Raw genomic sequence first — 26,722 nt, 5'->3', positions numbered from 1 at the left:
CGACGGGGCCCCGCCCACCGCTGCCGCACTGTCGTAAAAAGACAAGCACCTCCAGTGGTGGTAGGCGTCGATGGCTGTGTAAATTAGAAAGTGAACGGGCTTAATTCTCGTCAGTGGCCACACCCACACCCGCAAAGAATGATGTTTCATGTTCATGACCAGCAGTTAGTGATGATGACATTCCACAAAGTCTGATCAGTGTTACCACATTCCAGTTCCTCTGTGGGTGAAGGAGAACCAGGTCCCCTGGAGACCACAAGCTCTCAGTCTCCACTCCTCTCTGTCTCCCACAGCGTCTCCAGACACCCAAGGGGAAAAGAAATATCACGGCTGAGCTGCAGAAGTGGAGCGGGGCACTAAGTGATGGGGAAGAGAGCGTGAGCGTAAGACGTCAACTGAAGGAGGGAGATGCCCCCCCCCCCCCCGGACGACAATTGGAGTGAGGCTTCCAGTCAGAGATGGGAAAAGTGAGGCATCCAATAGAGGGCGAACAAGACTGAACGTGAAGGCGAGGATGAGGCGTTGAGTGAAGGAGAATGGGATGGGGGAGAATGAGAACCCAGGTGAAGGTGAAAGCAAGAGACCGAGCTGAAGGCTAGCTGGAGTTGTCAAATGAAGGAGAGCAAAAATCCGAGAGAAGGAGAGCAAGATGCAAGATGCAGAGTGAAGATGGAGCGAGAGACTCTGTGAAACAGGAAGAATGAGATTCCATCTGAAGAGGGAGAACATGGCGTCAGGTGAAGGAGAAGAGTGAGACATTAGAATGAGGGAGAGTGAGATGCTGGATGGAAGGTAATGGTGTAGGAGTGCAAGACACTGAATGAAGAAGAGTGAGACACCAAGAAAGTGGGGGTGAGGGGATGGGGGGAAGAGTGCGATGAAGAGCGATGCGTTGAGTGAGATGCTGAGTAAATGGGAAAGTGACACAAGCCAATAGGGACAGTGTGAGACTTCTGGTGAAGGAGAACCAGACAGTGAGTGAAGAAGACCAAGATGTTGAGAGAAAGGAATGTGAAGCATTTTGTAGTGGGGCACATAATGCCCAATGAAAGGAGGGAGGGAGTTGCTGCGTAAAGGATCTTAAAACAGCAAATGAAAGGAGAGGATGACATTCCATGTGAAGGAGTATGAGATGTCAACTGATGAAGAATGAGAGGCAAGAGTGAAGGGGATGAGTGAAACGCTTCGTGAAGGCTAGAGCAAGATGCCAAGTGCAGATTAGCAGAACGCCAAATGAAGGAGAGAAAGATTTGGAATGAAGATGGAGAGTGAGATACCAAATGAAAAGGGTTAGCCATACACCGAGTGAAGGGAAGAGCGAGATACCCAGTGAAGAGTGAGAACAAGATGCTGAGTGATGGTGGAGAGAGAGAGAGATGCTATGAAGAGGAGGAAGAACAAAATTCCAAGTTAAGGTGGAGAGCCAGATTCTGAGTGAAAATCGACAACGAATTAAGAGGAAAATCAGGAGGGCAAGAAAGGGAACGTGAGATAGCTTTGACAAATAAGGTTAGAGAGGATCCATTGGATTTTATAAATATGTATAAAGGACAAAAGGGTGACTAGGGAGACAGTGGGGCCCCTTAAAGATCAGTAAGGCTGTCTATATGTGAAACTGGAGGAAATGGGTGAGATGCTATAGGAGTATTTTGCATATGTGATAACTGTGGGGAAGGATATGGATGATATAGAATGTGAGGAAATAAATGGCAACATCTTGAAAAATGTCCATGTTATATAGGAGGAGGTGCTGGATGGCTTAAAACCCTTAAAGAAGGATAAATCCCTGGGACCTGTGGGAAGGTCGGGAAGTAGAAAAGTAGGGAAGTGATTGCTAGGCTCTTTGCTGAGATATTTGTATGATTCATAGCCACAAATGAAGTGCCAGAAGACCGGAGATTGTCTAGTGTGGTTTCCACTATATATGAAAGATGTTAAGGAAAACCCAGGGAACTATAGAACAGTGAGCCTAACATCAGATGTGGGCAAGTTGTTAAATAAAGGAAAGAGATGCTGTGTTAAGGAGGGAGTGAGTTGCTGGGAGAAGGGTTCAGGTGAGATGCTGAATGAAAGAGAGCAAGACACCAAGTGAAGTAGAGTTAAATGCCAAATAAATGAGTGTGAGAAGACAAGTCAATAAGAAAGTGAGTTGCGAAGTGAATAGAGAGTGAAATGCTGAGTGACGAGAAGATTCAAATACCAAGTGAAGGAGGGTAGCGAGATGTTGGGTGAAGGAGGAGAGTGACGCATTAAGTAAATGGCTGAGTGAAGGAGAATGAGATGCTGAATGAAGATAGTAAAAGGGAGAAGAGGGTGCTAAGTGAAAAGGGAAAGTGAGGCTCTGACTGAAGAAGGAGAATGACTTGTTGAGAGAAGGAGAGCACAAGGCACTGATTGAAGTGGTCAAGTGAAACACGGAAGGTGAAGAGTGAGGTATGGTGTAGTGAGAGAGAGTGAGGCTGTGTGAAGGAGCAAATTGAGATGTTGAGAGAAGGAGGAACATGAAACATTTGATGAGATGAGGTAGAGAAAGATGACAACTCAATGGTGAGAGTAAGGTGGCGAGTCAAGGGGAGTGTGATGCTGACTGAGCAGGGAGAGCAAGATGCCATGAGAAGGGAAAAATGGGATGCCACTTGAAGGAGAGCGAGACACCAAGAGGGAGAATGAGATAATAAGCAACGTAACAGAATAAGGCTTCAAGTGAGGGAGAGAAAAATGTCGAGTAGAGGGGGAAAAGTGAGATGCCCTGTGAAAGAGATTGAGATGCTGAATGAAGGAGGGCAAGACACCATGCGAAGAAGAATGAGAAGATGAGCTGAGAGGGATGTGAGTCGCTAATTGAAGAGAGGGCAAGACGTCAAAGGGAGATTGAGATACTGAGCGAAGAGGGGCAAGATGTGAATGAAGGATGGAGTGAGATGCTGAGTGAAGCAGAGTTATATGTCAATTGGCACCTCATTTTCCCCATCTCATGGCATCACAGAAGAGTGATACGATATGCGAAGAAGTGAGAAGATGAGTCAAGAAGAAACTGAGTTGCAAAATGAATAGAGAGACCGAGATGTCAAGTGAAATGGAGATTGTGATATCGAATGAAGGAGGATTGCAAGACTTTAAGTGAAGGGGGAGAGTGAGATCTTTCAAGGAGAAGTATGAGGTGCCCAATGAAGAGGCTGAGCAAGACCATGAGTGAAGGTAGAGAGTGATGCTAAGTGAACAGGGAGTGCAAGATGCCGTGAGATGGGGAAAATGAGTTGCCAGTTGACAGAAAGTGAGACACGAGTATAGAGAGAGAGAGAGAACAAAATATCGTGTGAGGTAGGAGAACAAGGCATCAAGTGAAAGGAGATCAAAAGGCTGAGTGAAGTGAGAAAGTGAGATGCTGAGTGAAGGAGAGCAAAATGCCATGCGAAGGAGAGTGAGAAGACGCATCAAGAGCAGAGTGAATCATTCAAGTGAGTAGAGGGAATGAGGCATCAAGTGAAGGGAAGATTAAGACAACTGAGTGGAGGAGGAGAGGGAGGCATCAAGTAAAGAAGAAGTTTGCGATACCGAGTGAAAGAGAATAGCAGGACTTCAAGTGAAGGTGAAGAGTGAGATGCCAAGTGAAGAAGTTGAGCAAGACCATGAGTGAGGGGTGAAATGTGATGCTGCGTGAGGAGAGAGGCAGTGACGCTGAGTGAACAGGGGGAGGAAGATGCCATGAGAAAGGGAAAATGAGATGCCGATTGAAGGAGAGTGAGACATCAAGCAAAGGAGGAGACTGAAACACCCAAGTGAAAGGGCAGAGCAAAGCATTGAGTGAAGGTGGAAAGTGAAATGCTGAGTGAAGGGGAGTGAATAGCTTTGTGAAGAAAAGCGAGACATGGTGTGAAAAAGGGAGTGATATGCCAAGTGAAGGAGAGCGAGATAAATAAGATGAGTGAGGAGACGAGTCAAAAGGAAAAGTGAGTTGCCAAATGAATAGAGCGTAAGACGTTGAGTGAAGGCAAGACTGTGATGCGGAGTGAAAGAGGAAGGTGAGATGTTGAGAGAATGAGGAGATTGAGATACTGAGTAAAAGGCAGTGACACACCGAGTGAAGGAGGGATTGAATTGCTGATTGAAGGAGAGCAAGACACCGAGTGGAGGGAGTGAGTCACTGACTGAAGGAGAGCAAGTGACCGAGTGAAGAAGGGACTGAGTTGCTGAGAGAAGGAGAATGAAATGTCAAGTGAAAGGATAGAGTGAGACACTGAGTGAAGGAGGAGATTGAGATGTTGAATGAAAGGAGAAGAGGGAGTGAGACGTGAAGGAGAGCAAAGGTCTGGGGGCAAGTGAGATGCTGAGCAAAGGAGAGTGAAAGAACAAGTCAAGAGGAAAGTGAGTCGCCAAGTGAATGGAGACAGTGAGATGCTGAATAAAGGCAGGATTAAGATAACGAGTGAAAGAGAAGAGTGAGGTGTTGAATAAGAGAGTGAGACACAGTGAAGGAGGAGAGCTAGGCACTGAGTGAGGAGGAGAATGAGATGTTGAGAAAAGAGGGAGTATTAGAGGCCATGTGAAAAGGTTATGCAAGATCACAAGAGGGAGAGTAGGTTGGAAGTGAAGGGGGAATGTGTGACGCTGAGTAAACAGGAAATATGTCATGACCAGAGGAAAATGAGATGCCAGCTGAAGGAGAGGGAGAAGGAGACACTGAGCAGAGGAGAACAAAATGCTGAGTGAAAGGCAGAGTGAGACACTGAGTGAAGAAAGAGAGTGGGATGCCGAAGGAAAGGAGGGATATAGTTGCCGAATGAAGAGCTAAATGCCGAGCGACGAGGGAGAGCAAGATACCACGTGAAATAGGAAAACAAGACATCAAATGAAGGAGAGCAGATTGCCGAGTGAAAGGGGACAGTGAGATGCTGACTGAAGGAAAGCAACATACCGAGTGAATGAGGGAGTGAGATGCTGAGTAAAAGAGAGCGAGATACCAAGTGAAGAACAGAGTGAAATACGGAGAGCGAGACACCATGCAAAAGAAGAGATCGACAAGACCAGTCAAAAGGAAAGTGAGCTGTCAAGTGACTTGAGAGTGCGAAACAAGAGGAGATGGAGATACCGTGTGAAGGAAAATAGCGAAACGTTGAATAATGGGTGAGATTGAGACGCCAAGAGTTGTAGAACATAACAGTACTGTGCCTTTAATAGAGGTGTGTTCTGTTTCTCATGCAGAGAGATGTTGCCACAGTGGTCTGTCTCCTTCACACAGGCAATTGATAAACAGATGTTGGATTTTACTTGAGTGAGTTTTTTCTAATATGACAATAGAAGCATGAGTGGGCAGGGTCAGGGCTCACACAGACCCAGAAAGAGTTTTAGGCTGGCTTTCAATTAGTTAGGAAGAAGGTTTCTGTAACACATGAAACCCAGAACTATTTTGCTGAATGCATTCCTGCTAAAGGGTGTGTTTATGGGATGCTACTGATATTGGAACAGTTGAGGATTAGTGGTTAAATAGTACTTTACCTTGCTATGTATTTCAATAGTTGTGCCAGTTCTTATTTTCGTTTGTATTTTAACCAGGTTGTAAGAATAAAGTGCATTTTACTTAAAGCCTAGTGGTGGGCCAAAGGAATTATATCTGAAACACAGCATCTTACACTAGCCTTTAAAAAAAATATACGTTAGGGACGGGCCGAGCTGCTGACGATATTTTGGGGTGGGGGTGGGGGTGCGTGATTCATAACAAAATTGGGGTTTTGTCTGAGAATGAAATTTCTGATACCATTTTGGATTCAGTATTAGAGGACCGAAAGACAGTGAGGAGTGAGCGTGGTGTTCACTTTTAACTTCTCAGGTATTGTTTTGTTATGACAGGGAATGGCTGAACCCCTCTGAAAATTAAAATAAAGCACAAGCCCCGAACTGTTATGACAGGAATAGTGGATTTCCTCTAATAATTACCCTCTAAACACTTAGAGAAGCTCGCGTTTCTCCTCATAATCTCTTTTAAGTGTGGTCAGAAGAAAAAAAATCCTGATCTCCACTTTACAAGTAACAAGAAACATTTTATTTATTTAACCCAACAATGAACAAATTAACAAAATTAATAACAAACTGCCATTCCCCTAGACTACTAACTACTCCCTAACTTGTCTAAATTCAACTAGAATGCTGTTTAAATAAAAACAGTTCCCACGAGTAAAAACCCAATTAATAAGAAGCAGTAAATTATAACTTTATCTCTCCAAGCTTGCACAGACTGTCTTCTGGAATCCTCTGTCATCTCTGCTCTCTTCACAAACATCTTCCTTCCGCTAATTCTGCTGTCAGGAATGTTTTATTTTGATAATTTGTTCAATGAGGACTTGGATCTGAAACACCGTGTTGCCTTTGACTCAGTAAATGGGCTTTTTCTGAGAGCTGAATGGTACTGACTCTGGCAGGTGGCAGTTGTCTCTCTCTCTTTCAGATGGCAGTTCGTTGTCTCCGATTTATCCAAATGTTCTCATCTTATACACCTGTAATGACAAAATCAATTTCTTATATGATTGATTTCAGGTTGTCAACACCATCAAATTTAAATTCAACTAGCTTTGAATCGCTGAGTTTGGTTTTAAATTAATTGGCTGAATTCAAGCTCATTGTCACAACAACAAAACAAGTCTGCTGTTTTGGCTGCCACCTGTAAGGCTTTTTTGATACACTTGTTTCACTTTTTGAGGCTTCCTGTACTGGCAATTTCAGCTGCTGCTCACAGACATACATTACAATCAAAGCACAAATCTCTTTAAATGAACCACACATTTTAGCTTCCTGCCTTCCACCTCACAATTTCTCTACCTAACTTCGTAACACATTCAGTAGGTTGAAATAGGGTGTGCCTTGTGTAATGCTGGTTTTTTTTTTCAGTGGCTAAGAGTTCCTCAGTCTGGAAGAAGTCAGTGGGTTGGTTTATAAAAGGTGAGTAAGGGAAAGCTTTTGGTAATGGCAGGCAAGCTGACCTTGGAGTTGTCTGTGTCCATGAAGAAAAGTGAGATAATTGTAGCAAGAGTTCAGCATTTCCAATTGCCAAGAATGCAGTGGGAATTATTGAAAATGTCTAGAACTGAATTGCAAGTGAAGCAGCATGAATTAGAGACAATGGCAAATGACAAAGTGAAACAAAGAGCTAGAGAATATGAAATAGCTTGAAAGTGAAAAGGAAATGAAACAAATGGAGTTAAGATGAAAAGCAGAAGAAGTCAAGTAAAGGAGAGTAAATCGCTGAGTGAAGGGCAAAGTGAGATACTGAGTGAAGTGAAAGAGCAAGAAGTCAAGGGAAGGAGTGCAAAACACTGAGTCAAGGTGGAACATGAGATCCTGAGTGAAAGAGACTGAATAAGCTGGTAAAAGAAGGTAAGACAGGAGTGAAGGAAGGAGTGAGATGCTGACTGAAGGAGAGCGAGATAAATAGGATAAGTGTGAGAAACAAGCCACGAGGAAAAGTAGTTGCCAAATGAATAGAGAGAATAGAACACAGAGTGAGGGTAAGACTGAGATGCTGAGTGAAGGAAAAGGACGAGATATTGAAAGGAGGAAGAGATTGAGACACTGAGTAAAAGGGAGCAACGCACCAAGTGAAGGAGGGATTGAATTGCCAAGTGAAAGGGTGGGACACAGAGTGAAGGAGGTGAACAAGATGCTGAAGCAAAGGAGGGAGAGAGTAGCTGAATGAAGCAGAGCCAGATGCCAAGTGAGGAGGGAGAGCAACTTACCGAGTGAAATAGAAGAGCAAGATATCAAGTGAAGGAAAGCAAAATACTGAGAGGGGAAATTCAGATAGTTTGATTTTACAATAGACCTTAAGCCTTTGCAGTATTCTACTTTTCGAATGGAAATTGCTCGCAAACATATCAGGTCAGCCACCCTTTTAAATACCAAACCATTGTTTGGGTGTATATTCATTAGATGTGAAAACTGAATGGTCAGTATTGAAGTCAGGCTTTGAAAAGCAAGAGAAGACAAAATTTTTTGTTAGATCAGTGAGTTTTTTGAGACCCCTTTCAACAATAGTGATTGGGACAATAATGTGATATAATTTAGGAAAATTTTAAAGAGCTGCAATGCAGTGATGAAATAAATGTTATCTGATACTGGATGTTGGTGCAGAATCATGATTAAGCTAAATTGAATTTACTTGGCTTGAAAAGAGGCTGCACAGTTAAGATAAGGGAAAGGATGGAAAATAAGGATGTAGACTTGATTTTGATACTTTGGAGTGACTGGGACCTAGCTGAACTTGCTAAATAGGAGGCCAGACAGAATATTGAACTTTGTATGGGAGAAGACTTTAATCAATGGAATTTGTAAAATGGGAGAATATTTTCAGTTCTGTAGGTAGTGGTGTTAATTAGGGTCTCAGCACAGACAATGGGAACACTGAAACACACAGACTGTGTTTCAAAAATTGTGAATTGTATGCCTAGCAGAAGATCTACTAGATGAAGGAAGTAAGCTGTGATTCAGCGTCATGTTGAGATTGTGTTCATAGGGGAGGCTGACTTACTCGAAGGTATCTAAGATCTTAAAGATTTTCTGTTTCTCAAGAATTTGTTAGTAAGATTTGGGAGAAATTCTCATAACTTGCTATTGTGCCCTCAAGGAATGCCACTGTCTTTGCATCCTTGGATTTCCGTTTGGCTGACTCCATGGTCATGCCTCGAAACAGCATGGCACTTAGGTGAAGATTAAAATCAAATTGGAGTAGACCTTTGTTCTTACTGCCAGCCATTTGATGCGTTACTCTGAGTCTGTTACAGGTACCGTAAGAGTTCTGCAATGCTTCCCGCAAGGCAGCTGAGGTCCCCGCAGAGATGACGGCTGGATCCCTAAGCAGATTACTATTGGTGTTGTCCCAGACCAAAGCAGTATCAATGTGATCATCACAAATCATCCAAGGCACCATCAAAAACATTGCAGACTTCTCTTGGGAAAATACAGTAATTGATTGATACATGGGGAGGTCAGTACTGAAGCATCAAAGTCAGCTGAGATTGTATGCTAGTACTTGTGGACATTGATTCTGCACTTGATTGATTAATTGAATCATTTATTGTCACATATATTCAATGTAAAAATACAGTGAAAAGTGTGTTACTTTGCTGTACATACATGGTACCATTCACTTAACTTTAACATTAACACATCAACTTTCTGAAATGACGAATTAAGAGGGCTAAGAGGGGACATGAGATATTGTTAGCAAACATGGTTAAGGAAAATCCCAAAGCCTTTTATTCATATATAAAGAGCAAGAGGGTAACTAGAGAAAGGATTGGCCGACTTAAGGACAAAGAGGGAAATTTATGCATTGAGTCAAAGAAAATGGGTGACATTTTTAACGGGTACTTTGCAACGGTATTCACCAAGGAGAGGGACATGACAGATGTTGAGGCTAGGGATATATGTTTACTTACTCCCTCCTCATGTCAACATGAACTAGAGTAAGTGTTGGGTATCCTAAAAGGCATTAAGGTGAACAAGTCCTCAGGTCTGGATGGGATCTATCCCAAGTTATTTGAGGGAAGTGAGAGAGGAAATAGTTGGGGTCTTAATAGATATCTTTGCAGCATCCTTAAACACGGGTGAGATCCCGGAGGACTGGAGAATTGCTGATGTTGTCCCCTTGTTTAAGAAAGGTAGCAAGGATAATCCAGGTAGTTATCGACCTGTGAGCCTGACATCAGTGGTAGGGAAGCTGCTGGAGAAGATACTGAGGGATAGGATCTATTCCCGTTTAGAAGAAAATAGGCTTATCAGTGATAGGCAACGTGGTTTTGTACAGGGAACGTCATGTCTTACCAACTTAATAGAATTCTTTGAGGATGTGACAAAGTTGATTGATGAGGGAAAGGCTGTAGATGTCATATACTTGGACTTCAGTAAGCTGTTTGATAAGGTTCCCCGTGGCAGGCTGATGGAGAAAGTGAAGTCACATGGGGTTCAGGGGTGTGCTAGCTAGATGGATAAAAAACTGGCTAGGCAACAGGAGACAGAGGGTAGCAGTGGAAGGGGTTTCTCAAATTGGAGACCTGTGATGAGTGGTGTTCCACAGGGATCTGTGCTGGGACCACAGTTGTTTGTGATATACGTAAATGATTTGGAGGAAGGCATAGGTGATCTGATTAGCAAGTTTGCAGATGACACGAAGATTGGTGGAGTAGCAGATATTGAAGGGGACTGTCAGAAATTACAGCAGAATATAGATAGACTGGAGAGTTGGGCAGATAAATGGCAGATGGAGTTCAATCCGGGCAAATGCGAGGTGATGCATTTTGGAAGATCTAATTCAAGACCAAACTATACAGTAAATGGAAAAGTCCTGGGGGAAATTGATGTCCAGAGAGATCTGGGTGTTCAGGTCCATTGTTCCCTGAAGGTGGCAACGCAGGTCAATAGGGTGGTCAAGAAGGCATATGGCATGCTTTCCTTCATTGGGCGGGGTATTGAGTACAAGAGGTCATGTTATGGTTGTATAAGACTTTGGTTCGGCCACATTTGGAGTACTGTGTACAGTTCTGGTCGCCAAATTACCAAAACGATGTGGATGCTTTGGAGATGGTGCAGAGGAGGTTCACCAGGATGTTGCCTGGTTTGGAGGGTGCTAACTATGATGAAAGGTTGAATAGACAGGATTATTTTCATTAGAAAGACAGAGATTGAGGGGGGACCTGTTTTGAGGTCTACAAAATCATGAGGGGTATAGACAAGGTGGATAGCAAGAAGTTTTTTCCCGGAATGGGGTACTCAATTACTAGGGGTCATGAGTTCAAAGTGAGAGGAGGAATGTTTATGGGAGTTATGCGTAGAAAGTTCTTTATGCAGAGGGTGGTGGGTGCCTGGAACGCATTGCCAGCAAAGGTGGTAGACGTAGGCATGTTAGTGTCTTTTAAGATGTATCTGGACAGGTACATGGATGGGCAGGAGCATAGATTATAGGCTTAGACAGAGGATCTCGATCGGCGCAGGCTTGGAGGGCCAAAGGGCCTAAGGGCCTGTTCCTGTGCTATAATTTTCTTTGTTCTTTCCTTTCCACTGCCGCAGTTCCACTCGGGGCTTTCCAGACCCTGGCATGTCTCTGCCAGCATCCTGCTCTGGGCTGCCTCATTGACCCGGTCTTACCACTGATGCCTCACTGGCCTGCTCTCGCTGGTCCACATTTGATCCGTGCCATCACTCCGTCTATGTTCGATCTGCTGTCACTGCAAGACACAATCCACCCACTCACCTCCCGCCACATCGATCCCAGTTGCAACCCGACTCCTTCCCAACTCCTTAGGTAGGAAGTACAAAGGGGTTGGGGTTGGATAAAATTATAACAGACTGAGAGAGGAGGGAGGAAATAAAAACAAGAAGGACGAGAAAAAGAGAACTGGCAACCAGAGTGGAGCTCTAAATGGAACGACTTAGCCTGCGACCATCTTGTGTGTTTGTGGTCAAATTATTTGATTAACAAGAGAATTGTAAAATGGTCCAGCATAGACCTTTTTGGTACATTGGCTGCCTTCTTGTGGAGGTACAAAGATGGATTCCAGGTGTGTAGATTCTTAATGAATCATTACTAAAGATGAGAAAGTATTACTAAATTTGTACATTATCTCTACAGATCTAGGAATGTGCTTTTTTTTTGTTTGCCCATGAGGAAGAAAAATGTCTGTTCCTGGAATGAAATATTCTGGACCTGAGGTTCTGCACAGTCTATGTCAGTATAACAAGGCATACATTCTCTCCTTTGTTTCACCCAACTATTTAATTTATCATAGATACCCTACAGTATGGAACGAGGCCATTCACACCAAACCTCTGAAGAGCATTCTGCTTGGACACGCTATCAAATCCGGTAAACCCACATTCAGCATGGCCAGTCCACCTAACTTGCACATCTTTGGATCGTGGGAGGAAAGCAGACCACCTGGAGGAAACCCACGCAGAAATCGGGAGAATGCACAAACTGCACGTGGACAATTGCCCAAGGCTAGAATCGAATCCGGGTCCCTGGTGCTGTGAGACAGTAGTGCTAACCACTGGTTGACGGTGCCGTTCCCACAGCCTGTTAAGTTTTTCTCATTACTCTGCGCTCAAGTGATGTTTTGTCAGCTTGCTAAATTGTCAGGTAGACTTATGTTAAGGTCGCACATGCACACATTTCATGAGACTGCCCCAGGCTCATTTTTGGTAGAACCCTTGGAATTTAGGCCACAGTGGAACATAATGTGCCATTTAATAATAAGATAACCCGTATATGAACCATTCAGGTTTGCCTCGTAGTTCAGTGCTTCATGAATCCACTCTGCAAGCCCCTTTCCTATCCATGTCTGTTGCTGTGTGAAGAGGTTCCAGCCCCTGCAATACATTGCAGCTGAAATTGCAAAAGTAAGCACAACATTCTGGAAATACAGAGCGGTCCTGTCAGTAGCTGTGGAGACAGAAACAGAGCTAATATTTTGGATTGCGGCCTTTCGTTCCTACCCGCTGTCAGAATAATTTCAAGCAGAAGCATGAGTCAAGTAGGAGTGATGTCAGGAAAATGAATAGGAGAAGTAAATAGAACTGAATAGGGAAAAAACTGGAGGAACGATGACTGGAAGAAGTAGAAGACACTCCAGAACAGGAGAGAAACTGGGAGCAGTACTCTGAAAGGAGGGAGGTTGTGCCGCCAAAAATTAAAGGATTGATCTGTTGGAGGGGGAGGGGTAAAGGGGAATACATAGATAATATCACTGTGATCTGAGAGGAATGGGATTGGTTTTGTATTAATCTTCGGAGGATGAGAATGTTCAATTAAAGTGCGCCAGCTTAACCTGAAATGGAAGAGAATCATTGATTGTCGAAAGCCTGGTTACTTTGCGCAATTCAGAATTGCGCAGTCTTTGCCCTTGCTGCCTTGCAATGATCCCATGGTGAATACGTCAAGATTAAAAATTCATCTCTGACTGGAGAATTACTTTCAAAAGTAAATTTCTTTGTTTTTTTTCACAGCTGGGAATGGAATAGTGTCCCATAAAGTTAATGAATAGAATCATAGGGTCTACAGCATAGACACAGGCCCTTTGGCCTAAATTTCTCTGTGCTGACCAAAATAGAAAGTTGTAATGATTGTTTGTTTCCTGAAGAGTCCAAAATATTAGAAAATGCAGCAACATACATGAAAGAAATCAAAAATAATTAGAGTTCAAGGGCTGGAACATAACCATTATGCATTCAATGTACGAGAGTAATTTGGTCAATGTTCATACAATCTTAAGGAGCTTAGGATAAGTAAAATGAGCCCAGGACAAGGAGGCATAAAATTAGAGCATCACAGGACTGAAATTAGGGAATACTCGTACATACAATCAATAATTGAAGTCGAGATAACAAACTGCAATTGTCAATTCTTAATTTAAAATCTGAAATTGATAGATTTTTATTAATCAGTTTAATCAGATTTTTATTAATTACGAGGCTTAATTTGGCAACCAGTACGTAGCAGATCAGTTGTGATCTCAGTGTTAGATCAGCTTGGCTAAAATATTTTCGGGCAATCTTTAAACTGACGATAAGAAGGTCCCTGGTGCAAGCTTGGATTTTGGCAGGAGTTGTGATTGTTTAGGTTTGTTGTGGCTCGGTGGTAATGTCCCTGCCTCTGAATCAGGGGGCTGAGTTCAAGTCCAGCGCGCTCCAGAGGGTGTGATAATATCACGGGTTGGCTTAGAATGATGGTACAGGCTGTTTATTTTTCCTTCAGGAATTATATTCATTTCCTAAGTTGTAAGGCTTTCAAAGGTTTCATTAGTTTGTTAGATTTCTGGTTGGTATCAAATATTTGGTATTCGACCTTGCAACTAAATTTCGAACCAGGCCTTGAAAATTACGTTGGTTTGAGCAGGTGCCTTCGTGGTGGGTCACAAAAAAAACACTGACGTGTTATTCGTATCAAATTTTAATCGTGACATCCACAGGATCTGAAGGCTAAGTGTGCAAGGCGGAAGTGAACCCCGAGAAGGGTGGAAGTGAGCTCAGTGGATGGCGGCAATAGGGCGGAAGTAGGTCTCGTGGGGAAGTGCGTTCTGAGAATGGATGTTGCGAAGCGGAAGTAAGTCCCGCGGATGATTGTAGCGGGGCGGAAGTGAGGTCCGAAGTGGAGCGAGCGCGACTAAGAGGCGCCTGAACTAAATCTGGTTTAAGGGGAAGGTGAAACGGGTAGAGGTTAATTTGAAACCACCATGGGAGTATCAAATGATGCGGATAAGATGCTGTTCATCGGGAATCTGGATCAGAGAGTAACGGAGGAGCTTCTATTTGAATTGTTTCTGCAGGTGGGCCTAGGCCTAGTGAGGCCTCGGGCTGGAGTGAACTTGTCTCCGTTTCTTGACCGGGACCGTTCCTTTTAATTTTAAATCCAGTTTCATTTTTGTCTCCACGTTTACTTAGTTTGATTTTATCGCCGTTTAATGAATCGGCCGAGCCACTGTTCATTCGGCTTTGTGCAGCCGTCAGCAAAAACTTGTCTGAAATTTACCGATAATTTGAAACAAATACCCTCATATTTCCCAGCCAGTCAGCCAGCCACACGTTTCATTCGTGCTGTACAACTTTGGCTATTTTCACTTATGAGACACTGGAGCAAATTTTCTATTTACTGGTTGATTACATACTTAGCAGACAGGTTTGTTTGAAATTCCCCAACTTCACTCTGGTTCTCATGTGTTACTGTAAATTCCAAGGCACTTTTTCAAAGTTCATGCTTTTCCCCTTTTCCCCGCTATTTGATTTTAAATATAAGTATCCTCCCTCATTTCGTTTTTTTTTCTTTGCCAGTCTGGCCCACTCCTTGGTGTAAAGATCCCCAAGGACAAGGATGGAAAATCAAAGCAGTACGCATTCGTGCATTTCAAACACGTGGAGTCCGTCCATTATGGGAAAAACTTGTTGAATGGAATACAACTCTACGGAAAGGCTATCAAGATCCAGTTCAGATCAGGTAAAGTCAGAAATGCTTAATTACTCCAGTTTATTTCCTGCCTTATTGGGTGATGGCTTGAATTCGGGTAGGCTGCTTTTAATTTTTCACTGCACCTTTTTCTGAATCGGAGAGAATATAAACTTGTCCAAGTGTGATATTTGAACTGGTTGCAGTAAAGTGAGCTAAGAGGTATTTCCATTGTGTTATGTAGCACCGTTACTGTACTAAATGGAACAAACTTCGCACAGATCTCGGAACTTAAGACTGAGTATCCATGAGGACTGTGGGTCATCAACAAGTGGAATTAGACTGAGCATAATCTGTAGTCTCATGGCCTGGCATATTCCCCATTCAACCATTACCATCAAGCCAGGGATCAACCATGCCAGGAACAGCACCAGGCATAGCTGAAGAGGAGGACTACCTGCATACCAAACAGCATAAGCAGAAAGTGATAGAGCTAAGTGATCCTACAACCAAAAATTCAGATCTAAGCTCTGCAGTCCTGCCACATTCCTGTCACGAATGGTGGTAGGCAACTTAAACAATTCATTGGAGGTGGAGGAGGAGGGTCCGCAAATATCCTAATTCTCAAGATGGAAGAGCCCATCAGTGCAAAAGATAAGGCAGAAGTTTTCGCATCACTGTTCACAATTGAGTGGATGATCCATCTTGGCCTTCTCCAGCAGCCTCCAGTATTACAGATACCGGTCTTTAGCCAATTTGATTCACTCTACGTGATGTCAAGAAATGATTGGAAGCATTGGATACTGCAAGAGCTTCTGGCTCTGTCAACATCCTGGTAATAGGACTGAAGACTTGTGCTGCAGAACTCGCTGTTCCCCTAGCCAAACTGTTCCAATATAGTTACAACACTGGTATCTCCTTGGCAATGTGGAAAATTGGAAAGTGTGTCCTGTATGTAAAAAACAGGGCAAATCCAATCTGGCCAATTACCACCCCATTATTCTACTGTCCATTATCAGTAAAGTAATAGAAGGTGTTATCAACAGTGCTGTCATGCAGCATCTGCTCAGTGATGCCCAGTTTGGGTTCTGCCGGAGCCACTCAGTTCCTGAACTCATTGCAGTCTTCGTTCAAACGTGGACAACAGAGCTGAATTCCAGAGATGAGGTGACTGACAACACTTGACATCAAGGCTGCATTTGTTATGGAGGGGTGGTTTGAACCCCTCTGATAATTAAAACCAAAGCACCCAGAGAAGGTCGCTTCGCCTTGTAATCTGTTAAAGGAAATGGGGAAAAATGGTGTAATCTGCCTCATGCCTCCCAATCTGTTATAAAGGAGAGGTTAAATGAAATGAAATTCTTTAATCAACAAGTAACAATTTTAATAATTTTAATCAACAAGTAACAATTTATTTATCTAACTCTTAACAGTGAACAAATTAACAGAACAAAGCAAACAACTCCCCCTTAATTACTAACTATTCCCTAATAAAACAAAATTTGAATGGTACACTGTTCCAATAAATACAAATCCTGCTTATATAATCCAAAGTAGTAAGAAAACAAAAATTAAAACTTATGCTGTCAAAACTACAGTCAGGATGCATCTTTGGAGTGCTCCGCTCCCCCACGGCTGATCCGCAGCCAGGAACACCTTTGTTTGTTGAATTGTGATGTCAGGGATATTGGCTGAGAGTGCAGTGGTACTTTTTTAGATGGTGCTTAATCAGACAGCCTAAAGATTTCTCTGAGGGCCAGAATTTTATACTCTTCTGATGGCACTTCTTGCTCATCCTGATTTTCAAAAATCCTTTTATATACCCTTGATGCCTCTGTTGACTTTCTAATGATAAGATTGATTTTAGGTTGTTAACACCATCAGATTTAAATTCGATTGGTCTCTTAAGTGCCTGGTTTAAATTAATTGGCTGTCATCCAAGCCTAGGTTTTCAACCACACAGCCAGTTGATACATTTGGTTTAATTTCCGAACTATCTGTACATCTGCAGCTGCTCCAGACATTTTTGTCTAAACCTCCAAGCTTAGAAAAGCACGTCACCTCTTAAAGGGCCTACACACTTTTTTTTCACCCCCCACCTCATCACTTTTTTTCACAAACAAATTCTAACTTTCTCTCTTCCAATTCACAAGTACTCTACACAACTTTGCAACACACCTGACTGAATGTGGCGTTAAGGACCCCTAGTAAAACTGGAATCAGTGGGTATCGGGGACAAACTCCCTTGTGGCTTGATTCAAACCTGATACATAGGATGATGGCTGTTGTTGGAGGTCAGCCATCTCAGCTCCAGGACATCTCTGCAGGAGTTTTTAAGGGTAGTGTCCTAGGTGCAATCATCTTCAGCTGCTTCATCAATGACCTTCCCTCCGTCATAAGGTCAGAAGTGGGGATGTTCGATGATGGGTGCTGAACATTGCAAATTACGACTCCTCAGACACTGAAGCAGTTTGTGTCCAAATGCAACAAGAGCTGGACAGTATCCAGTTTTGGGCTGACCATTGGCAAGTATTTGTGTCACACATGCCAGGCCATGACCATAAGAAGTGACAGTCTCACCACTGACCCTTGACATTCATTGATGTTACCTTTACTGAATCCCCCACTGTCAACATCTGAGAGTTATCATTGGCCAGAAGCGCAACTGGACTTGCAGGTCAGAGGCTAGGAATACTGCAGCAAGTAACTCACTTCCTGTTTCCTGAAAGCCTGTCCTCCATCTACAAGGCACAAGTCAGGAGTGTGATGGAATACTTGCCACTTACCTGGATGTATGCAGCTCCAACGACACAAGTATCCACAAGCATCCATTCCTTCTGCCACCGATCCGTAGCAACAGTATGTGCTATCTACAAGATGTACTGTAGAAATTCACCAAAGATTTTCAGGGAGCACCTTCCAAATCAACAACCACTCCTGTCTAGTAGGACAAGGGTGGCAGATATGTGGGAACACCACCGCCTTCAAGTAGCCCTCCAAGCCACTCGCCGTCCTGGCTTAGAAATATATTGCCATTCCTACACTGGGTCCAAATCCTGGAATTCCCTCCCTAATGGCATTGTGGGTCAACCCACAGCAGGTGCACTGCAGCGGTTCAAGAAGGCATCTCACTACTGCCTTAAGGGCAACTAGGAACTGGCAACAAATGTTGGCCAGCCAGTGATGCCCACATCCCACCAAAATGAACAACAGAAACTACCAATAATAACTGCAATGGATCCATCTAAAAATGAGTTCAATTATATATGTATCTTTTGTGGAACCAATTTTGACTTTGTATTGGATGAAAAATTCTTCCTCAGTAAACATACTCTAAGTTTTTAAATATAGATGTTGGATTTTGTGCTTTCATGGTAGAAACGGCTTCTTGATCTGGTACCTTGCAAATGGGCTGTGATATTGCTGTCACCATTGGTCTTCAGTGGATAGAGGTCTGTGCTGAAGATATTTTAGATGATTTTCATTACAGTGGCAATACCTCTGTTTAAACTGTTGCAGGGGAAAAAATTGATAGTAGAGAATTCAAATGGTTTATGAATGAGGGGAGGCAAGCAGCATGATGGACATTAAATCTTAATAGAAAGCAAACTGCCATTGACTTATAGAACATAGAACAGTACAGCACAGAACAGGCCCTTCAGCCCACAATGTTGTGCCGACCATTGATCCTCATGTATGCATCCTCAAATTTCTGTGACCATATGCATGTCCAGCAGTCTCTTAAATGACCCCAATGACCTTGCTTCCACAACTGCTGCTGGCAACGCATTCCATGCTCTCACAACTCTCTGTGTAAAGAACCCGCCTCTGACATCCCCTCTATACTTTCCTCCAACCAGCTTAAAACTATGACCCCTTGTGCTAGCCATTTCTGCCCTGGGAAATCGTCTCTGGCTATCAACTCTATCTATGCCTCTCATTATCTTATATACCTCAGTTAGGTCCCCTCTCCTCCTCCTTTTCTCCAATGAAAAGAGACCGAGCTCAGTCAACCTCTCTTCATAAGATAAGCCCTCCTCCAGTCCAGGCAGCATCCTGGTAAACCTCCTCTGAACCCTCTCCAAAGCATCCACATCCTTCCTATAATAGGGCGACCAGAACTGGACGCAGTATTCCAAGTGCGGTCTAACCAAAGTTTTATAGAGTTGCAACAAGATCTCACGACTCTTAAACTCAAACCCCCTGTTAATGAAAGCCAAAACACCATATGCTTTCTTAACAACCCTGACCACTTGGGTGGCCGTTTTAAGGGATCTATGTATCTGCACACCAAATATTGTAAACACATAACAGGTATTTACTTTTTGATTCTTCCAAATGCAAGAAAATCACAACAAATATTGTACTTAAAATTGACAGTAAATTTGTCTCCTGTTTCTAGGTAGTGTCCATGAAACTCGGGAAGGAAACCAGTCTCAGAATTCAGCTGCTTCTTTCACTCCTCCCTACAATTCTAACCAGTTCAGCAATAATCGGTATAAACATTATTTGTGATTGTTCAGCTATTTTGTTTTCAGTTCTGTATGTTAGCTAAGAACGCAGTCTATTTGCTATATTAGACTTTTTAAAAGAAATGCAATCTACTTCAAGTATAAAACACTTCTTGGAGGCTTTTTCATAAGTTTTTTTTAGGATTGTTGAATCTATATCTTTCAGGATTGGAGGTGAAAGTTGAAATGGATACTGACAGTACTCATTTATGTTTGGGAAATGTTGGCAGCTTGTGCTTGGTTAGTTATAGTTGTGTGAAAAATCTAATGTAAAATTCATCCTTGATGCAAGTGGACATCACTTCCAAGGTTAGTACGTGCGCTACATTGCAGCTGTGGAATAAAGTGGTGACAGGAAACACTTGGGATGCTAAGCATTGTATTAAAGATCTTACGATTATTTAGGTAAATTTGAATGGATTCGGATGAAGTGCAATTTTAGTCATCATTCATTTTTAGCTCATTTATGAGCAATTCGGACAATGATTGAAATCGCAGCCTTGAGATAATAGCTAAATAAGATTGAACAATCACTCAGCAGGTAAAACATCCCATGTCAAATAAAGATTTTCCCGGCTCTGAGAAAGGGTCGCTGGACCTGAAATGTTAACTCTGATTTCTCTTTACAGATGCTGGCAGACGTCCTGATCTTTTCCAGCAATTTCTGTTTTTGCTAACTATTTTCCTTTCATTGTCGAAGACAGGTGTGCCTTGTCCTGTGCATTACTGCATTCGTTTATTTGTAAAGATATTAATACACAGAACATAGAGCAGTACAGCGCAGTACAGGTCCTTTCGCCCATGATGTTGTACAACTTATTATCCTACTAAGATCAAACTACCCTGCATACCCTACATTTTACTATCCTCCATGTACCTATCCATGAGTCACTGAAAAGTCTCAAGGTATCCGACTTCACTGACCGCTGCCGGCAGCACATTCCACACGCTGACTACTCTCTGTGAGATATACCTACCTCTGACATTTCCTGTATCTTCCTCCTATCACCTTAAAATTATGCCCCCTCGTAATAGTCATTTCTACCCTGGGGAAAATATCTCTGACTATCCACTCTGTCTGTGCTTCTCATCGCCTTGTACACCTCTATCAAGTCACCTCTCATCCTTCTTCGCTCCAATGAAAAAAGCCCTAGCTCCCTCAACCTTTCCTCATAAGACCTGCTGTCCAGTCCAGGCAAGCATCCTGGTAAGTCTCCTCTGCACTCTCTCTAAAGCTTCCACATCCTTCATATAATGAGGTGACCAGAACTGAACTCAATATTCCAATACCTTGTGTATGTGTCTTGCTGATGATGACCAAAGCCACCGGCAGTAATAAACTATATGCCTTTAGACTTTTTGATTGACCCTTTATTGCCCTGGTCCCTATGACCCAAAGGTCGCACTTTGTACCCCAGTGTTGTTACATTGTTAAGGTGGAAGTGGAAAGAGAGTGACATTAGTAATAAATCGTTGTTGAGGATTGGAGATTGGAGTATACCCATGGCATTGCTTTTGCAACATTGACATTATTTGGATTTGAACAAATTCCTGTAGTTCTGAAAATTTTTGTTTCTCTTGGCTTTTCTTTTGTGATTTTATTGAAAATTCTCTTGTTTGCTCTGACAGGTTCGGCCATGGTATGGATAATATGGGTTCTTCAATCTTTGCGACCCCACAGCCAGTACAGAAATCATTTTGTTCACCTGATAGCCTTCAGAGGCAGGTTGTGGTAAGTAAAAGCACATGTTATGAAAAGTATTTTTAATAAAATTTTTACTCTACCAATTGTATACTGTCATTTATTCTACATGTTATGCATTAAGTTCATACTGCACTTCATTTCCATAAGTGAAAATTAGGTGGAGCAATAATATGGAGATTTGATTCTTTTAAGAACTGCTCTAATCCCTGATGAGACGTCCAAGTTTGATTATGATCAGTTTAGGAATTGTTGATCTTTTTATTAAATGATTTGAAATCTCGGTTATTTAGAGAGTAAGCCCACAAGATTTCACAGTTTGTTAGCAAACATGAAAGTTTTAGTGTACGAAAGCTCAGAAAGCACATCCTGGACAATCATCCAGAAGTAATGAGTGGTAATAATGGATTAATTGTCGTGGAATACACCACAAACTGCATGTCAAATAGTGTGCATGACCAAGGTAGATCCCGCATACAGCAACTCGCCAGTCAAGAGTGATCGCTGAATCACAAAATATTTTCCTTTAAAGGAATTGTGTCTCTTGTCTTTTTCAAGGATTTTAGCTTCTGATTGCTCTCAAAAATTGTTCCAACCTAGACCGTTTTAATGACTGCCTTCCTCCCAGTTACTTAATCACTTCTCTTGAGATTGTGTTTGCTGGATTCACAAAGTTGTACTACTGCATTAATTATCATCCCAGTTGTGACTTCTCTAGCTGTCCTGAGCTGAACCTTGCTAACTGCCAGCTCTCTAGCAGACATCTTTGTTTCCACTTAGCTAGTAAGTGCCTGAGGCGTCCCTGAGACCAAACTAGCAAGGAACACAGTCAGTGATTGTCTGCAGCTTTCTCAGCTCCAACTGCATGGACCCAAGTAATAGCAGCATATTTTGCTGCATGAGATCTCTTCATGCCCCTTCTGATTTAACACTCAGACGACTGAACTGATCTGTGTGACCTATTAAAACCCTCCCACAATGTCACACCCCTGTTAGTGGCATGAACTAATGTGTCAACCTGGAATATTTTGATTTTTATACATTACTTCATAGGTTTTGGGTTTCACTGTTATGACCAGCATTTATTGCTTTTCTATAATTGCCCAGAGGCTGTTAAGAGTCATCCTTTCTAGTTTGGAGTAATGTATATGGATGTGACGAGGTAAAGCTGTTGGCTTCCATTCCTAAAGGACATTAGTGAACCAGAAAGGTTTTTCCTGACAATGGACAATGGATAATGGATAATGATTTCATGGTCGTCATTAAACTCTTTGTTATTGAATTCAAGTTCCACCATCTGCCATGAACATTACCAGGGTGTCTGGATTAATCAATGAGGCACTAATCATAATGCCACTAGGCCAATGCCTGCTCTCCTTTCACAATCTTTAGTCAACTATTACTCTTCTTAGCTTTGAAATTGCTGAAACAAAAATTAATGAATTCATCACAGGATTTGTTCCCCCCCACCCCGTTCATATCCTCTCTTTATTTTAAGATTAATGTAATTTTGTGTTGTTTTTGTGTCCCTATTCTGGAGTTATTTGTATGACAAACACTTCATATTAGCATGCTTTGACTCTGCAAAGTTCCCACATATTTGAAAATAATTAATGTAACATCTTTTGTTCAAGAAGAAAGACAATAGATTAATTCGCCTAACATCTGTCTTATGGAAATTGCCAGAATACTATCAGAGTTTAAAATAGGATACTTGGGAACTCATAAGTATGAAATGGCAGTGGTGACATGGATGGTGTTGAATTTCTAGATCAGCCATGACCTTATCAAATAGCAGAGCTGGCATGAGGGGCTCAGTGACTACTCTTGTTCCTAATTCATATGTTTACATATGTTTTGTACATGGGGTGTGGTGTTGTTATCTAGGCCAGCGTTAATTTCCCATCCCACATTGCCCTTGAACTGTGTGGCTTGTTGAGGACATTGCACGCCACAGCATTGTATTGATTATTCAGTCACATGTAGGCAAGACCTGGTAATATTTCCTTCCCTAAGGAGCATTGTTGAAACAAAATAAGTTTATCAAATTGCCATCATTGGCTCAATGGCAACCACGTAACCTGTTATATTCATTTGAAATTTCACCACCTCCCAACAGATTTGAATCTATGTCCCCAGAACATTAGTCTCAGTCTCTGGATTGCTAGTCCACATTACCACTCCCTTACCACTAGTCCATCATCAGTCCTGTAAAAATTGATGTATCTGTTACAGTTCAGTTTACAATATTTTCTGTCGGGTTACACCCAGTCTTGAGTTACAGATGGGTTCTTTCCTCCTCTTCCTGTTTCAAAAGAGCTAGCCAATTAACCTTACCCTGCAATCTATCTGCAGAGGCCAGTCAGTCTGTCATTTATTTCTTTCCCAAGGATTTATCCAACTCCTTTTTGAAAGTTTATTTCCCCACCTTAATGAAAATGCTCCACTTCTCTTTGTGTTCCAATTGAAACTGTATCTTCTAGCTAGTTTCTTTTTGAGATGGATCAAGAGGTCCTTTCTTAGCTGTGATTGAATTGTGCTGATATGTAAACAATTTGATTTTTAACTTGTAGGTGAACAACATGTGGCAGCAGGCCAGGGGAGGGCAGCAGAATTACAGTCTGCAGCAGGCTAATGCTAACAATCGATCCACTCTGCAACAGTCCTATCGAGGTACATCTTCTAATCAACAGGCCACACCTCAGAATTATAGCACCCCTTCACAGCCACGGTCATCCAGTCCAAATTCACGAATGATGTGGCATTCTGAAAAATCGACTTCAAACACTCAGAGGCAGCAGAGCTATTCATCCTATCGATCAGATAATGGTTATTTCACTCGAGATGCTCACTTCCAGGATCACAATTCAGAGCAGTATTATAGAGGAAACCGTGAGCCAGAGCTCCAACATGACCAAAGCTCACAACACAATAGACGTTGGGAGTATGATTACAGGAGGGAGCACTCTCGCAGCAACAGGCGTCGAAATTGGTAATAAACTTACATTGTCAGTTTGGGGTTGAGTTAATCCCTTTCTCTCTGAACGTTTGGAACTTGACTGAATGCTCAGTGAAAGCAAACTAAGCTGGAATACTTCCTAATGTTAAAAAAAATTATATACATTATTGTAACTTTCTCTATGGGCAGATTGGGATGACTGCACGAATGTTCCCTGTTTGTACAATATAAAACACAGAAGACCTCTTAGCCTATTTATGACTCTAATCTTGTTCCCTTTCCACTTGTAAACTTATCCAACCCCTTAATGCTAATTTTTGCATCAGTAGCTACTTGTGATTTTAAAAAAAATTCTAATGGTGCTTTGCCTGGAGCGGAGTGAGGTGATGCAACTTTCTCATCTGATTCTGGTGACCTTTAACAATGTGACCTGCCTTGGTGGTAATTGCATAGTGAGATGTGCCAGTAAAATGAAAATTTTTTAGAGTATTAAGTATGCCGCAGAGGAGTAAGAACGTGGTTTTATGTTCGGCTCAGATTGCATGTGTGGAATCTACTTAGTTATAATGCAGATGCAAGACTTAAATTGAGTGCCAAAGCAGATAGAAGTTTTGGACTTTTTTTAAAAAATGTTGTGCAGACTACAGTTGTACTAAATCTCTCTTCCCGCTCTGTTGATGATTCATTGAGACACTGACTTTTCTTGTTGAAGAGTGTTACTTCAAAAGGTATTAGTGTGATGAACAGTTGATTGTAATTTTTACTTTTAGCCTGCCTCCAATGTTGGTGCTCCTCCAGCCGGTGCTTTTTTTTTACAAATTTTGCCAACTAACTGGCAAGTACATGCAGCATTCTGCTCAGCTGAGAGGGACTGCTGACTGATGAGACTTCTGTTAGCAGCATTAGGGCTACTGAAAAAAAATTAGTTATTAAACTGGATCCACAAAATTAATTTTATAGGTACATTTGTATGCTAATTTTTAAATAGTGTGTGATGAACTCACTGAGGCATAGACAGTGCTATTAAAATTACTTAAAAGATTGGATATCTGTTCATACAGTAACCACGCAATAAATAATTTTTTTAAACACAGAAAAAAAATTGTCAAGCTCCAGTAAAGCAATCAGACACAGCAAGGAATTTCAAGAATGGCAGATGATAATTTGAATCTGCTCATTTATGTAAATGAGCTGTTACTTAGCTTCTCTCTGTGCTGGGAAGTAGCATGCTCCTGATAGAAGTTTAGTGTGGTGTGCAAGAAATCAGCATGTTCTCTGTCAAACCAACTCTGATCTTGGTGATAAAATTATAAACCACATTTGGGATGCATAAATGTAGGGAACTAGTGTGTGACTTTAGCCTCTTGCACCTCATACTAAACGTACACAGTTGTTAGTGCCCGTTTATAAAAATTGTTGCTGTTTTCCTGTTTCTTGGTTTGTACTGATACTCGCAATAGAAGTGGAATCACTATATTGCTACCTAGAAGCGGCGTTGGCCTTTTCAGTAACAGAATGGGTCCTTTTCAAGGAATAGCTGTATAGCAGGAACATTCTGGTTAGAATAAATTTAGAGAGCGGATATTTCCTGTTGATGGGTATTTAGTTACTAATGTTTGTTTTTAGTTTTCTCATTGTTTGTGTTAAAGTTGCACCTAACCAAATTTTTACTGTTTTTATTGCCCACTGAAACAAATGTATATATTGTGTTTTCTTATGTACCTTTTTACAGTTGTAATGATTTAATAATGTATTCTCTGGTCTTAGTTCACCAGCAAAAAAAAGCAAAGATAACCATTCAGAATTAAAGAAAACATATTTGTACAGGTTTTTAATATAACCATTACTTTTCTTTTAAAAACAAAATAAACCTTGTTTTATGCAGGCGAAACAGGGGTGTACGTACTTTACACTTGCTTTTTTCAACAAAAAGTTAGGGAGACTATCATGAGGATCACAGTAATAGATTTGCGATGTCCTGAGTACTCAGTCTACCTTCCTGTTCTGAGGTTAACCAGGTAATTAAGATGGTTAATGGTTCGTACTGCTGGTCCTCTATCAGTTGACACCCTCTTTTCATACTGTATAAATTAGTGTTGCCTCTCAAAGTTTAGTTTCGTTTTCTTTCTCCTGATGAGTCGAAGATCAAAAGTTTCGACTTTAATGTATCTTATAGCCACCTTTTTAAAATAACTGAATTTTTTTTCTGATAATGGGTGAACAAAAATCTTGGTTTCTTTAACTTGAAGTCAATTGTTGCAAGGTCTTTTGATTTTGTTCCCTGTGTTTTTGACATGGGAATGTTAGCTGTTGCCAGCTAAGGAAGAGGAATCTTTAATACTAGGAGAATTGCACTGCTGTCTAAATTTCTATGCTATTTAGCTGTTGTACAGCTTGTAATTAGTCTGTAAATGTGCAATATTTTTAAATATATCATACATTTTTGTAGGAAGACCTGCTTGGGTCAGACTTTATTGATTCCTGATAAGTTTGGCATATACCCTGTTATGTGATTCTGTGTAATTGGTATTGTTCACATACCAGAAAAGTTTGATCTTAAATGTAATATCTATTTCACATTTTGAATTGTAATTCTTTTGTGTCTAATGAATTTTGCAAATTACCAA

The 26,722-nt window shown here is 41.7% G+C and overlaps 1 protein-coding gene across 7 annotated transcripts; it reads left to right on the top strand.

Moving 5' to 3' along the window:
* Positions 1-41: 41 nt before the first annotated feature.
* On the top strand, positions 42-26,722 carry LOC125467061 (RNA-binding protein 7-like). Of its 7 annotated transcripts, none has more exons than XM_048562423.2 (7): positions 42-792; positions 8,772-8,974; positions 11,775-14,309; positions 14,812-14,974; positions 19,326-19,419; positions 21,064-21,166; positions 23,710-26,722. In XM_048562423.2, exons 3-7 carry the CDS (start codon positions 14,217-14,219, stop codon positions 24,130-24,132), a joined length of 876 nt encoding a protein of 291 aa, XP_048418380.1. In that variant the 5' UTR covers positions 42-792; positions 8,772-8,974; positions 11,775-14,216; the 3' UTR covers positions 24,133-26,722. The 7 variants fall into 7 exon arrangements, with proteins under 7 accessions (XP_048418380.1, XP_048418385.1, XP_048418384.1 ...); XM_048562426.2 differs by lacking the exon at positions 42-792 and adding an exon at positions 807-5,124; XM_048562428.2 differs by lacking the exon at positions 8,772-8,974 and having other exon boundaries at positions 42-737.

This window comes from Stegostoma tigrinum, chromosome 32, assembly GCF_030684315.1.
Source record: "Stegostoma tigrinum isolate sSteTig4 chromosome 32, sSteTig4.hap1, whole genome shotgun sequence".
Lineage (NCBI taxonomy): Eukaryota > Metazoa > Chordata > Chondrichthyes > Orectolobiformes > Stegostomatidae > Stegostoma > Stegostoma tigrinum.
This window is presented reverse-complemented; position numbering and strand designations above follow the sequence as displayed.